Source organism: Gordionus sp. m RMFG-2023, unplaced genomic scaffold, assembly GCF_954871325.1.
Source record: "Gordionus sp. m RMFG-2023 unplaced genomic scaffold, tfGorSpeb1-WG-v2 contig_281, whole genome shotgun sequence".
Classification (NCBI taxonomy): domain Eukaryota; kingdom Metazoa; phylum Nematomorpha; class Gordioida; order Chordodea; family Parachordodidae; genus Gordionus; species Gordionus sp. m RMFG-2023.
In genome coordinates, this window is record NW_027051005.1 from 1 (window position 1) to 16962 (window position 16962).

The 16962-nt window shown below is 26.4% G+C and overlaps 1 protein-coding gene and 1 long non-coding RNA gene across 2 annotated transcripts; one reads left to right on the forward strand and one right to left on the reverse strand.

Annotated features, from left to right (window-relative positions):
• Positions 1–104: 104 nt before the first annotated feature.
• On the reverse strand, positions 105–1653 carry LOC135930675 (putative uncharacterized protein DDB_G0291812; the record flags this gene model as incomplete). Its single annotated transcript, XM_065467486.1, has 1 exon — positions 105–1653. A coding segment is annotated over exon 1 (1549 nt), but the record flags the coding sequence as incomplete, so codon positions are not given.
• A 3766-nt stretch (positions 1654–5419) lies between these two features.
• Positions 5420–6716, forward strand: LOC135930677 (uncharacterized). The gene is made up of 4 exons (XR_010572851.1): positions 5420–5509; positions 5702–5785; positions 5826–6006; positions 6088–6716. It is a non-coding gene; the product is annotated as an uncharacterized LOC135930677 (long non-coding RNA).
• The last annotated feature ends 10246 nt before the right edge of the window (positions 6717–16962 follow it).

Consider the following 16962-nt stretch of genomic DNA (forward strand, 5'->3'; position numbering starts at 1 on the left):
GATCGGTTTTTTAGTCAGTTTAGATTCGCAATCTTTTATTAATTTCTTTATTTCATCTTCATAGTTGGTATCAATGTTTGCTATAAATTTGTTCAAAATATTACTAAAAGCATTAATCCACATACGTCCCAATAACGCATTTTTATTAGATTTAACGATCACGGCTTGCAAGTGTTTGGTGATACCTTCGTAGGTTACTTTAACTTGAGTGACGCCAATAATTTTGATTAAGTTTCCATCATAAGCTGTGAGTTGTAGAGTGGACTTTTTAAGATCTTTAATACCTATTTGTTTAGCCATTTCATGAGGTATAATTGTAAACTTGGATCCCGTATCAACCTGCATAGTAACAACATCATCATTTACTTTTAAAGTGGTCATGAACGCATTATCATTAAGTTTAAACTCAGTTAAATTGTTGATATTAAAATCACTACCATTATTATTTTGTGTAGGGTTATATTTTTCTTCAACAATCTCTTCAATGTTCATGTTACAATTGATGTTACTTTGATTCACGTCATTATATTGTAATGGTTTTCTTTGATTAATATTCTGATTATAATTTTTCCACGTATTATTTTCTCCATTATTGTTGTTATTATAGGATTGATATTGATAACCATATCGATTATTATATAGACTCTGATTTCTTTGATTGTTGTAAGACCAGGAATTGTTTCTCCCATTATAGTTATTGTTTTGCCAAGTACCTCTACCATAATTGTTTGAATTGTTATTGTATTGCCAGGCATTATTTCTATTATAATTGTTGTTGTGCCACATGGAGTTTCTTCCGTAATAGTTTGAATTGTTATTCGAAGATTGGTTATTACGAAAATTTCTAGAGTTACCCTCACTGTCTCGAAAAATATTGTTTTGATAGTTTCGGCTAGCATTATAATTAGGCCTAAAATCATTATAATTCCTCTTCTTAAAATCAAAATTTTCCTTATGAGTGTTACGTCCATTATAATTAAAATTATTTTCTTTAAAATTATTATGTTCATAATCATTAGAATTATTCTCATTATTACTAAAAGTACTTTTGCATGGTATTTTATCCATGTTTAAATTGTAAAATTTTTTATTTTTATCCAATTTTTTATCATTATCTACATAATTTGTATCGCTAACGTCTGGTTTAATATTGCTGCCATCTAACTCCACTCCTAATTTCATCATCTTATCTAAACCTTCGTGCTTATGTTTATTTAACTTCCTTCTAATATTATCATTTAAAGAACAAGTTATTAATTTCTCAATCATTCTTGTATCGTTATCAAAATCGCATTTTTTATGAAGTTTTGAAATTCTAAAATAAAAAGTATGGAAGGACTCCTCGGCACCTTGTACCGCTAAGTTAAAATTCTTTATATTTACATTAATGTCCTCACTTGGAATTAACAGTTTCAATTTACCAAAAACAATATTAAAGTCTTTTAACTGTGCTTTAGAACATATCGACGTAACTTGGTCTACAATCTCAATTGGTAAGCTGCATAGTAGTGTCCTAACTTTAGATGAGTCTGACTCAATATGTCCTTCAAAGTATGTTTCTATTAAGTTAAGATAAGTCTCAGATAATTTTCCTGATAACTTGGGAAATTTAGGAACATATTGAGTGTGTGTAAGAGTTAATTTTTCGTCCATGATATAATTTTATTTGAGTAAAGTAAACTTTCAATATTTAAAATCGTAAAAGCAAAACATTGTAGTTAATTAAAATCAAATTTTAATTTTAATCAAGAGAATATGGTCCACTAAGTTTTAATAGTTTATCTATAAAAATTCTAATTCGAATTCGTAAAGAGGATTTAATCCACTAAGTTTCAATATTATTTGTCTGTGAAAAATTTAATACTAATTCGTGACTAAGTTTTTAGAAAAAAAAATTTATTGATATTCTATAAGTTAAACATTGCGTAAATTTATATTTAATAATGAAATATAGGAAAAATTTCCTATAAATATAATGTCAAATATCTAAAGCATAAAATTTAGAGACATAAATGCATTAATCATTTTTCGTAAAGATTTAAAATAAAAAACAATTTCGTTTGTCCTATTATCACGTACATACGAAAATTCTTTAGATATTCCCATTTCTTTTAACATATTATCAATAATAACGTGTTGAGGTATATCGTAAGTTTTAAAACAAAACATAATATTTTTTATCATATAACTCTTTTATTTATATGTATATATACTCTTTTATTTTTATATATATATATTTTTTTTTACCTTTTATAATTTTGTAAATTTGGATAAAATTTTGACTATCGAAAAGAAAAGTCAAAAAATTTTATTTGTCCTTTATCATCTCCTATATCTAACGACGAATTTGCTTTTTATTTTTACAAAAGAAATCAAGGTAAGGATATTTTTAAATTTTATTTTTTTTTACTTAACAAAAAAACGTACCACCGTAACCGGGGCACCATATAAGAAATACTATTTAAGTTTAAATCAAATTTATTACTAACTATTTTTCATCCAAAAACATTATATATATATATAAAATTTAAAAGTTAATTGAACAACTTAAATAGTTAATATATAAAATAAATAATATTCAAATTTAAATCAATCAACATATAAAATAAATAATATTCAAATTTAAATCAATCAACAATTACAAATTTTTTTATTAAAAAAATAATATATATGCGATCGTCTGGATATTGGTGGAAATTTTTTGATGTAATAATAATTCGAAGTTTCATTACTCAAACGTTTTAAGAATTGTTTATTTTTTTCGTTAATTTGGTCTATTTTAGATTTTGATGCAATAAGAATTTATTTTTAATTCTCCAGAAGAAAATCTTCCTCTCATTTATATATATGTGCATATTCTTACTCTCGTAATATTAAAACTAAATTAATTAAATTTTTAATTGATATATAAATTTATATAGAACTATTTATGTTTTTCCTTAAAATTATATATATCTATATATTATCAGTTTATATATTATGTTTATTCAAATAAATTGCTTAATTATTTCATTTAATAGGCCTAAATTAGTAGCATTCAATATGGCACACGCCTTTTTAAAATTTTTAAGTAATATATTCTATTTTTAATGTAAAATTAAAGAATTGTGAAAATTTTCATAAAAAAAATATAGTCCTAACTTAATAGCATTTAATATAGTACACATACACACCTTTTCCATTTTTAATGTAAAATTAAAGAATTGTGAAAATTTGACAATAAAATATGGAATTCTTAAAACTTTTGAGTAATGAAACTTTTAATTATTATTACAGCAAAAAATTTCCACCCATATCCACACGCTCTTATATTTATTATTAAATAAAAAAAATATTAAAAAAAAGAAATAAAAATATTTAAAAAAAACTAACATTAAATATTTCCCCGAGTTTCAGTGAGTTACCTTCCATTTGAGCGTTATGAAATTTTTTTGATCTTTGATTTCAAGCAAAATCCTTAAATTAATTTTATTAATCATTTTAAAAAATATATAAGTTTAGGCTGATTTTTTCTATTTTTAAATAATCAAAAACCAATTAACGCATAATTTATTTATTTATCATAAAATGACTATAAAAAATATTAATATACTATATTAAACATGCTAAAAATATGTTTAAAAGAACATTTAAAAAAAATAGATAATATTAATATGTTTGTAAATTAAAATTATATGCGATCCCCCTTAAATAATCATTAATCGGGCTATTTACATAGTCAGATACAATTAATATAATATTTTCAGCTGTATTCCGATACACCTTTCTTGATATCGAGGGTTGTATCAGAAATATATTGTTCAATATTTGCTTCGGCTAACGATTGTTTTAAGCGTAGAGCATCTAAAAATTTCCAAATAGAGGGAGTGCGATGATAGGAGAGATGAGAATGCTCTGTGCCAACCTTTAAAAAATAATAGAAAAGTAAATTGTAATAATGATCAAAAATTAGAAAGTTAAAAAAAAAAATTACATTCAACTGCATTATTTGTTTTTGGGATTCCCTACAACCAGCGTCTACATGGCCGAGGGGGGGGGGGGGTAGGAGACAAATGCCTTCAAAATATATTGGCATTTTTGGGGGTTGATATTGATTTTTTGGGGTAATTTATTTGAATTATAATCTTTTTAAATCCATTAATTGATACGATTATGATGGTTATTGTTGATTTTCTGACAAATGTCAATTAAAGTAAAGATATATGTCAATTAATAAATTATATAAACTTTATTTGTCAACCATTTTCATTTACCATTTTATCAAGTTAATATTTACACATTTCCTATTTGGTACTTTTCTTAGAGGTTAATATATTTATATTATGTTTTTTAATAAATTTCTAGAGCAGGATAAATTTTAGTTAATTTTTGAGACATGCTTAAAAACATTTATATCAGCAAGCAAAGAATAATAAAAAACATAATATGTAAAAAATTATATTATAATAATAATTATTTCTTTCTAGATGCCAAGTAACAGAACCTTATTTAAGGTAAAGTGTAATTACCTTAACTGTAAAACTTCTAAAATAAGAAGTGACGACAAGATACATGAACATTATAAACATAAACATCAACATCCTCATGTCAAGCCAACTGATATGTACAAAGGTAGCCATCAAAAGAGATAATAATAATTGGATATCCTTAAATTGTGATATTCCATATAATATCACAAATGGAGTTGAAACCCAGTTGCAAAAAAAGACAATAACATCTTACTTCCAAAAAGTAATATTTTTTATTTATTATTGTAACTAAAGACAATAAATATTATTGAAAATATACCTTAAATTTGTGAATTAATAGAAACTGATTTTTATTTAAAATTTTACCAGAATAATATTAATATTAAAGTAGTCAGGGTATAGAGAATATAAATTATATATTTTATTATTAAATATTTTTTTTAACTGTTTATCACACTATTTTTATATCTATATATACTTTATAAAGTTCAATTTAGCAATATGTTTAATAGGTTAATAATAAAAATTTAAAACCAAAGTATTAAAAAAACTTATTAAGTTAATATAATGTAGTTTTTATATTAATCTGCATCTATCATGCCTATGAATCTTTCAAGTATATTTTCAAAATGTTTTAACATGATCTTCCTAACAAAGACATTTTATTAATGTTTATGATTAACACGTTCAAAATTTGTGAATTCCCTTTGTATTCTACATTCACTGCTGTACCTATCACTTGTATCATCTTGCCATTGTAACCTGATAACTTTATGTTGGACTTCATAATATTTTTAATGCCTGTTTTCTCAATCATGTATTCTTGTAGAATTAAAACATTTATTAAAAACTTAATTATAATGTAGTTAAGATAAAAATTACCATTTGGCTAAAATTTTATTAAAAATATAGTTTTTCATAAGGAAAGAAATTAAACTCCTCTTTATTTATAGAAAATCTCAGTTATTGAAGATTCACAAATTGTATTATCTCCTCATCCAATCCCCAGTTCCAGTGAAGCGCTTACTTTGCATGATGAGGTATTTAAAATACGAATTATATGATAAATTTTGAAGGAAATAAATTATGATTATGAGGTTATTCAAATATTTCCAACATTTATTAAAAACTTAATTATAATGAAGTTAAACAAAAAATTACCATTTGGCTAAAATTTTATTAAAAATATAGTTTTTCATAAGGAAAGAAATTAAACTCCTCTTTAATTATAGAAAATCTCAGTTATTGAAGATTCACAAATTGTAATATCTCCTCATCCAATCCCCAGTTCTAGTGAGGCGCTTACTTTGCATTAGGTATTTTATTTAAATAAAATTTATATAATAACTTTTGAAGGGAATAAATTATGAGGATATTCAAAGTCCAAGTCTTATTCAGCTATACAAAAAGAAGGAACAAATGACCCATTTCACTTCAAATTATTTAGGATGACAAATATTTTGATTAATTTCATAATTGCTGTAGGCCCTTGTCAGCCATGTACAAATAAATTTCAATATCCTGTTACTCTCAAGAGGTTTTAAATAATATTTAATTTTCATTAATTTTTACCCATCCATTTTCTATACCAGTTTTTTTTTTATTACTTTTTAAACAGGAGCATGAATATAACCTATTATAGAAAGGTTAATATTGATGGTTCCCTCAACCCCAGAAATTGGCTATCTTATAGCACTACTTTAGACAAAGTCTTTTGTCTATATTGTATTATGTTTAATGGCCCTAAGTCCAATATTTTTAGACGCAATTTGGGGTAAATAATTGGAAAAACATAAAGCGTGACTTAGAGAGACACGAAGCATCTTCTCTTCATAAAGATTGTGAATATGCAAACATGACTTGGCTTGCAAATAAACGCATTCAAGATCATTTGCTATCAAATAAGCTTGATATAATCATGGGAAATCCTAATATAGTTCATAATATTATCGATGCCATTATGTACCTTATAAATGTAATATAGCCTTTTGGGGTTCTAATTTGAATGAAGGTGATTTTATGTGTCTCATAAAATTAATGGCAAAAACGGTTCCAACTTTACGTGCATACATGGATAACAACGAAAAATTGCGGAGAAAAAAATCAGATAAAATTTTAAGACCTTATATAAATTTATTGTCATATGGCCACGTGAAAAAAATAACTGAAATTATCAAGATAAAAATAACAAAAAGCATTATTCAAAAAATTAAAGAGAATCGTGCCTATAGCATCATATTAGATGGAACATATGATGTGTCTAAAAAAGAGCATAGCTTTGCTTGTACGGTATATAGAAGATGATCTGCATCCACATCCTGTAGAAAGGATCATACATGTTTTTACAACATCAGAAACCAGTGGGAAAAATATAAAGAAACATTTCTAAGTTTAATGATCTTGGTCTTCCTCTTGATTATTTGGTTGGACAAAGTATGGATGGTGCAGGGAATATGAGAGGAGTATACAAAGGAATGCAGGCTTTAATATTGAAAGAAGCTCCAAAAGCCATCTATATTTGGTGCCATGCACATCGGCTAAATTTAGTAGTTGCTCATGTTTGTGTAGATGAGTTATATAATTTTATGAATGGAGTTAGACGTCATGGTGTGTTTGTTAAATATCGAATGAGAAAGTCCAAGAAATCTCTTAAAAGAATTAAAAACACTACAAGGTAAATAAAATATTTTTAATGAAACTTATATATTTTCAGAAATTGGTTATCATCCTACAAATCTGTAGAAACCTTTTTAGATGTTTATGAACATATTTTAGCATCATTAGTTGTATTAAAAAATTCTAATGACCCAAGCACCTCTTCCATTGCCGATGGATTATTATCAAGAATTAAGGATGAAAATTTTATATTAAGTCTATTTATTTTGAAAGAAATATTGAAATGTACACATGAGGCTTGTATTGAGATGCAGGCAGTTGGTAATGATTTGGCTATGGTAACCAAATTAATAAAACATACAAAAAATAAATTACAAAGACTAAAAGGTTAATATTAGTTACTATTTCTATAAATTTAAAATATAGCTAATGGAGACAATATATTTTTAAAATTACATTCCTTATCTAATAGTTTTTTGAAAAAAAATAATGTAATAACTGATTTGTATAATATGAAATCAATATTCAAATTGGATCAAACAGAATTCAATAATTATGTTGAACAAAAAAAACAAGTTGAATAAATTAAAAAATTTAAATTATTATTTATTGTTATAGATATAGAACGGAAATATTTTTCCCTGTGATAAATGCAATAATTAACCACCTAAATGATCGATTTAATTATGATTGTTTAAATTTTTTATCACAAATATCCATTTTTACTCCCGCTGGAATTATGGATAATGAAAAAATAGAAGGATGGCATATATCCGAAATTTGTCATACTTATCAATTGGATGTCCAAAACATTGTTGATGAATATAATGATTTTCGCTCTTTATATTTGGAGTATCAATCAATCATTTTTGAAGATCTTTTGAAAGTTTAAAAGAATGACGCGTTATATATCGATGAAAGTAATTTATTGATATTTTATTTGTAATTGTGTATAATTAAGGGTATTGCAAACGATCAAACTACCGAAGAAAATATCAACAGCGAAATCATGACCAAAATAAAAAAATAGATAAAATATTCTTTTATATTACCATACCGACTTTTAAATCAATTAAATTCTTATTCTAATTTAAATTTATTATATAAATATTTATTGACCCTTCCTACAACTTCCTGTTCAGCCGAAAGAGCCATGAGTAAAGTAAAAATAAACAAAACTCGAATGCGGAATAAAATTTCGGACCATTTTTAGAAAATTTACTGTTAATATCCAGCGAAATTGATGTTTTTGAAAAATTTACAATTGATTGATGATATTATAACACAATTTGCATTAACATTTATAAGGTTATCCAAATTATTAATAAAATAAGTAATGTATCTTTTTTACAGCGGATAGAAACGCTTTTAAAATATGTAAATTTATTTTGACATTTTATAATTTCAATGCAAAATATACTATAATTCATTTTATTCTAATATTTTATATAATAGCTCTATTTACAATACATGTTTTTAATTAATTAAAAGGTAATATAGATATGTGGAATCAAGCTAAATATACCTCTTTAAATTTATTCGTCTTATATTTTTTACAATATTTTAGATCTTTTTTATAGAAATATTAATATTTTATCTCATTTAATTCACTTATATATATTTTATGAGAATAAAGTGAATATTAACCAAATTATGAAAAGATTGCATTTAAATATAAGTTGATTATCACCTACAAATTTTTAAAATTTTTTTCCCTAAATAGGCTTGAAAGATTGTAAATAGAATTATGTTGTAAGGTTATAAATGGTGGCTTATTATAAGATTTTTTAAATAAAATCACTAAGTAAAAGTATATTTATTTTATGTTTAAATATCTTATTTTGCAGCTCTTTATTGCTCAATTTATAAGCTTTTATAAATAACATATTGCAGCTCTTTATTATCAATTAAGCTAAATAACTGTAAAAGTATATTTACTATATTTTTAAAAATTTTATTATATTGCAGCTCTTTATTACTCAATTTTTCAATTCAAAATTATCATCTTTCATATTGTACGTTTATATTATTGTTTAGCGCACTATTATAAAATTATTTTTTTTATTCCTGATATATATATGTAGACCTGTGCGCCGGCCGGTCGTTGGCCGGCTGCGGACTTTTTATGATTACGTCGAAAACGCCGCCTTTAAGAAAATTACGCCGGCGCAGAAATTTCTTTCTACCTTTTTCTTCTAATAATTGGTCAACATCACTCTTGTAATTTTTTAATGTCAATCAGGATTTTGATGAATTTTTATTTTCTACTATTTTTAAATCTTAATTAAATAGACGTCATTATATAACAATAAATCTAAAATCTAAAATTACAAAAGTTACCATAATTTTGCATATTTTTAAAATGGATGCATCTACTTTAATAATTTAAATAATTTTAGTATCCTTACTCTGGATAATAAAAAATCCATAGTCTGGAATTTTTTTGCAAAAAAATTAGAGAAATTATTACTTCTCTAAGATATAAAACTGCAGAGGTTGAATTTAAATTCGAGGAATATCAAAGAAAATGCCTAAGTACAATAGATTTAACATCAGACCTGTTAGATCTTGACAGCATTGATCCATATCCTGATACCCGGTTTCAAATTGGCAATTCCAATGATAATAATAACTATAATTCTACGCTTATGAAAAGCTTAAAATTAAATATCCCAACACGTTGGCTTAGTATATTAATTATACTAGAAAGCATATCTGGATTAAATAAGAATTTAATTAATAATATTTTGAAAAGAATTGTGAAGCACTTTCTCAAATTATAAAATTATGTAACTGATCTGAGAGAAGAACTATTAGCATTTCTTTCAAAATTTAAAAAAACTGTCGAATTTCTTTCAGTACTAAAAGAGCCTACTTTAAACTTGGTTATTTTTTAGAAGTGAAATTGAAACACATTTAATAGTAAATGATAGTGATAATTCTAAAATTATTTCACTTAAGGAAAATATGCTAAGAAAAACTTGCGTTACGATTTCCGGTTTGTAATCTGCAAGTAATATTATATAAGTATAATATTTTATTTTTTATTTAAAAATATCTAGGTATTGGCTTCTCTTTTAGATCCAAGATTTTAAAAAATGACAATTGTGTCAAAGTATTTAATAGAGCAAAATTGCTCAGCTTCAGAATTTATAATAAAACATCTTAAACTTATAGAGAATGATGATAATCAGGTGGTAGTAAATATAGCTAATGAGGATGAAGATGAATTATTAAATTCAAGTCATTTGACAAAATTGGCAAATAAACATTCAATAAATATAAATTATGATTCCAAGTTAGGTGACTTAGAACAAGAATGACACAGTTCTCTTGGAAAACGACATTCACAAGATATGGATTTTCTAAATTTTTGGAGAGAATAGAAAAGTAAACTTCCCGATCTTTCCAGGCTCGCCAAAAAAATTCTTTGCATTTCGGCGACTAGCACACCTAGTGAAAGAGTTTTCTCTATCGCTGGATTGACCTTAAATTCAAGGAGATCATCATTATGTCCCAAAAATTTTAAAAAAATAATTTTTATACATGATAATTAAATTACGAAAATGAATATTATAAAATATGCCGAGATATCTGTAGAAATATTTATTTATTTTTTTTTAAAAATTAATAATCAATTAAAAAAATTTATCTTATAAAAATTTATATATGCGCCGATTTACGCCGATTTTATTGACTGCGGCTAAAAATCGGCGCACCGCCGGCCGTTGATCAGATTTTTTTAAAAATTGTGCCGGCCGCCGATATTTACTCCGCGCACAGGTCTATATATATGTAATTAAATTCTTATAAAATACATTTTTTATATTGTCTACACAGGCATGAATATATAAAATTATATTCGCGAATTTTCAGAAAAATTTCATAATCAATAATAATTTAATGTTTTGTGTTGTCAAATTATACACTTGAAATAAAAAGAAATATTCATTTGTAGCCATAATTATATTATATAAATATTTACGATAAAAATTTTAATAAAGGAGTTCTTAGTAAGAAAAAAAATTAACGATCCCATATTAGAAATAACAAAAAATTTTGAGTAAATAAGATATTTGAAAGAATAATAAGTATAAATACCCACTATAATAATTTTATTTATAGAGTTCCAATAAAAAAAAAATTAACGATCCCATTAATTATTAGAAATCTCAAGAAAAATTTGAGTAAATAATATATTTGAAGGAATACTAAGTATAAATACCCACTATAAAAATTTTATTTATAGTCCAATAAAAAAAAAATTAACGATCCCATTAATTATTAGAAATCTCAAGAATAATTTGAGTAAATAAGATATTTGAAGGAATACTAAGTATAAATACCGACTATAAAAATTTTATTTATAGATTTCCAATAAAAAAAAATTAACGATCCCATTAATTATTAGAAATCTCAAGAAAAATTTGAATAAATAATATATTTGAAGGAATACTAAGTATAAATACCCACTATAAAAATTTTATTTATAGTCCAATAAAAAAAAATTAACGATCCCATTAATTATTAGAAATCTCAAGAAAAATTTGAGTAAATAATATATTTGAAGGAATATTAAGTATAAATACCCACTATAAAAATTTTATTTATAGTCCAATAAAAAAAAAATTAACGATCCCATTAATTATTAGAAATCTCAAGAAAAATTTGAGTAAATAAGATATTTGAAGGAATACTAAGTATAAATACCCACTATAAAAATTTTATATAGAGTTCCAATAAAAAAAAAATTAACGATACCATTAATTATTAGAAATCTGAAGAAAAATTTGAGTAAATAAGATATTTGAAGGAATGCAGAGAGTATTGATATAAATGAATGGCAGATATCGACAATTGAAAGTTGCAAATATTTGGGCTCCACTATACAAACAAACGGCACAATAGAAAAAGAGATAGAGAGTAAAATTAATCAAGGGTAGTTAGTGGAGATCTTTATCTGGAGTGCTATTTGACGAAAAAATCCCACACAAATTAAGGGGAAGAATTTACAGTTTCATAGTACAACCAACTATTCTATATAGTTCGGAAACATGGCCAACCAAAGAATCAGACGAGAGAAGTTTACAAACTATGGAGATGAGAATGTTGAGGATGATTGCTGGTAAACAAGAAAGGAGAAAGTGCGCAGTACAAGAATACTAACTAGTTTAAAGGTAGTGCCCCTTACTAAGTTAATGGTAAACAGACTTAGGTGGTATGGGCACACAATGAGAAGGCCTATGAACTACATAAGAAATAAGGTTGAGAGTTTGGAAGTGATGGGCAAACGTAAAAGAGGAAGGCCAAAACTTCAATGAGGCCATAAAGTTAGAGCCAATATAAAGAAGTATAAATTAGATAAAAGAGATTGTATGAATAACATAAAGTGGAGAGAGATGTTGAAGGAGCTTACCACCAGAAAAGGTGTAAGCTAAAGAGAAAAAAAAAATAGACTAACTGATAATATTTAATATTTTTGGCAACTCTATTAAACTTTGCTTGCATATTTATTTATATATTCTTATAGACTTTATGATAATCTTTAACATTTTTACTAATTTTATTTAACATTTATTTATATATTTTTTACAATATTTAAATGTAATTACTTATAATGTAACAATGACACATATGTATTTTATTATAAAATTTCCATAGTATAGAATAAATATATATTTAAAAAATCTTGTTTCATTTATTGCATATAATTTATGTATATAATTATTTTTTATTTACATGCAAAATATTAAATTTTAGCTTAGTTGTTAAAGAAATACAGGTAAGTAAATAAAAAGTGTTTCGATATTTGTAAGTTATTAATTCAATCTTGTAGCTTAATCTAAATATCTATTTTGGAGATTTTTAAATATATTAAATTTCCCCAGTTAATCTTCTTAAAATAATGTATCAAAAAATATTCAGAGGAAATCTTAATATTTGTATACCTAGTAAGTATGAACAAGTACTAAAAACATTTTACTCATCTTATCTTTGATTTTAATAAAATTTAATACATTATAAGAGAAATCAAAGGCACCATTATTTTACTTTTTTAATAAAAATGTTATCAAGCTCATTTAAAAAAAATAATATGGTTATTGTAATTTTCATATTAAATATTTTTTCCAGCAGTGTGAATAAAGTCATTTTAGCAATCTTTTCTTTAAATTCAATACAAATCATCTCTTAAAAAATATAATCAAATTTTTTATTAAATATTTAAAAATAAATAAACAAAGCAAAATACGATATAAAAAAATTTAGGAAGCCATATGAAATGGAAGTTTTTTCCACAAAATGCAATAACTGACAAATTCAACACATATTATAAAACATGCATGAAAATAACAAATGTGGCATTATATTACTATAAGAAATACTATTTAAATTTAAATCAAATTTATTACTAACTATTTTTCATCCAAAAACATTATATATATATATAAAATTTAAAAGTTAATTGAACAACTTAAATAGTTAATATATAAAATAAATAATATTCAAATTTAAATCAATCAACATATAAAATAAATAATATTCAAATTTAAATCAATCAACATTCCCCCTCTTCTACAAATAACGAAGCTTCTTCTCAGCAGTCATCGAGAGCTTGTTGTCCTAGAAGTTTTTCCTGTTTCGATTGTACTCGGTTTGATCTTGGTTAGCGCATAAGTCTCAAACGTTTTCGTAGGCTTGATTCTATCACGTAGGTTTGATAAAATCGTTTATTAGAGTTGCGTGAGTTTGTACGTTTTTTGTAGGCTTGAATCAATCGCGTAGGTTTGATAAAATCGTTGAACGTTATCGTTGGTTTGATATCCTTATCGTATGTTGTTCACATTTCTCAAAATTGTTATTACCATTAATCCAGTTGAATATTGGAATTTGGAATAAATCGGAATATGTAATTTGGAATAGTTGATCAAATCAAATATATGAATAATATGCACAAATAAAATTTTGAATTTCGGAACAATAAAATATGTAATAAGGAATGATAATTTATGGAATAAGGAATAAAATTTTAATCCAGAATAAGGAATGATAAAACATAATGATTATTATATTAATCATAGCGTTTTATACTTTTAGCGTTTTAAGCGTTTTATATTTTTAGCGTTTTATATTTTTAGCGTTTTATATTTTTAGCGTTTTATATTTTTAGCGTTTTATATTTTTAGCGTTTTATATTTTTAGCGTTTTATATTTTTAGCGTTTTATATTTTTAGCGTTTTATATTTTTAAATTTTAAGCACGTAATCTTTTAAGTAATCAGGTTTATTTTTAATTCTTATTGGTCTAGTAATTGGTATCTTAATCTCATTCTTCGTGTCCACACTTCCCCCCTTAGAGGAATTTTTAGGGTCAATTTCATAATATTTTAAACTGTTGTAACATTCTCTTATCCTGACCTGATCAATATGCCTACTTACTATCCCTTTATCAGTATAAACTTGAAACATGGTGTTACTCTCTTTAAGCTTGATGCTGCCTTTGCACCACGTATCATCACCCTGTTTCTTATACCAAACATAATCTCCTCTATTAAAAGTTCGATTTCGTGGTAACGACATGAAGACTTCACCAACTTTATCCTCCAAAGGTTTTAATAAATCCCACTTTATTCTAATGTCGCGGTTAAACATTCTTTTGGACGGTGTAACTCCCGTAGTGTCATTCGGCGTGTTTCTATAGTTGAACAAAAATCTGTCCAGCGCAGTTTCTAAGCCAATCCTTATGTTTCTTTTCATATGAGCTTTAAATGTTCTCACCATACGTTCAGCTTGTCCATTAGATTGCTGATGATAGGCCGATGTTAGTACATGTTTTATACCATAATTGCTACAAAATTTTTCAAAATCTTTGCTCGTGAAATTGGTACCATTATCTGTAACAATGGTTTCAGGTATACCAAATAGTGAAATAGTTTTATAAATTTCCTTTAACGTGAATTCAGTCGTAATACTCTTTACCGGAACTATAACCGGAAATTTACTATAAGCATCAACGATTATCAACCAATTCTTTGTAAAAAACGGACCCGCATAATCTATGTGTATCCTTTCAAATGGTTTAGTTGCTGCTACCCATGGATTTTGTATTTTCTTTGGATTGTCATGATAAATATTACAATCATCTTTTGACTTCCAAATCAATGTCGTTGACCATACCAGACCACCACATACGATCTTTGGCTAAGGATTTAATTTTACCTGCTCCCAAATGACCTTCGTGTAACGCCTTCAGTATGTTCTTTCTCAGACTTGACGGAATTTATTTTGTCGCTTTTGTACAGACAATCTTTAATGATACTTAGTTCTTGTTCAATATTTTCATAAATTTTATTTTGGATAGGCACATTATTTCTTATGTCATTCATAACTTGAGATAATTCAAAATCTTTGGATGTTTCATCACGTATTCGGTCAAAAATAAGAGGTATATCGCCAAAGTCATTTATAATCGCGATACCATCAATAACGTCATCATCAATTACTTGTGGTAGTCTTGAGAGGCAATCGGGAACAACATTGTATTTACCAGCTTTATATCTGATGTTAAAGTCGTAACCCCCCAAAATTATACTCCACTTCTGTAACCTTAATGACATGGTGCTATTATCTTTGAGCCCTTTGGTAAAAATATGGATTAGCGGCTTGTGATCCGTTATAATAGTGAACTTAGTCCCTATCAAGTATTCTTGAAATCTCTTGATAGCAAACATAATGGCCAAAGCTTCACGCTCAATATTGGTATAGTTTGTTTCAGATTTTGCTAAAGTTCTTGATGCAAAAGCTATCGGTTTTTCTTTGCCATCTTTTTCAGTGTGGAACAAAACAGCTCCTAAACCTCTTTTAGATGCATCAGTCGCAATTCCGATAGGTAGTTCAGGATTAAAGTACGTCAAAGCTGGAGGAAGACTAATCAATGTCTTTAGATCATCAAAACTTTTGGAGTGTTCTAAATTCCACTCCCATTTTTCTTTGTTAACAATCTTGTATAAAGGATCAGCTATTTCAGCGAAGTTGTTCAAAAATTTTCTATAGTACCCGGCCATACCTAGAAACGTTGATAATTCCGCGGCTGATTTTGGTTCCGGCATTTTAACGATCGCCTCGATCTTGTCATGGTTGGCGTGGATCCCCTTGGCGTCGATGTCGTGTCCTAAGAACCTTAGACTTTTTTTGAAAAATAAGCTTTTTGCAAAATTAGGCACTAAACCATGAGATAGTATTCTTTCAAAAACCTTCTTTATGTTGTTGAAATGAACTTCGTCACTACTTCCCGTAATTAGTAGATCATCAATATAAAATATGACATCTTTCATGTCACTGAAAATTTGATCCATAATTTGTTGAAAAATCGCAGATGAAGTCTTTAACCCAAAAGGAAGTCTGGTAAACCGGTAGTACCCCCTGTGTGTAGATATAGTTAATATGTCTCTGCAGGTTTCATCGATGGGAACTTGTAGGAACGCATCCTTGAAATCTATCTTGGTGAACTTCTTCCCTTCCTTGAGCTTAGCGATAAGATCATTTATTCTTGGAAGTGGGTATCTGAAGTCCTCAAGGGCTGGGTTGACAGTGTCTTTGAAGTCGGCGCAAACCCTAACGCTCCCATTATCCTTGTAGACAGCGGTTATCGGACTTGCCCATCGGACATCTGTTACAGGCTCAATGACTCCATCTCCTATCCATCTCATAAGTTCTCTAGTAACAGCGTCTATCTTTGAATAAGGTAACCGTCTAGGTGGTATGATTTTCGGTTTGGCATCGTTACGTAGATATATCTTGACATTCCCTTTGTTGATCGGTTTTTTAGTCAGTTTAGATTCGCAATCTTTTATTAATTTCTTTATTTCATCTTCATAGTT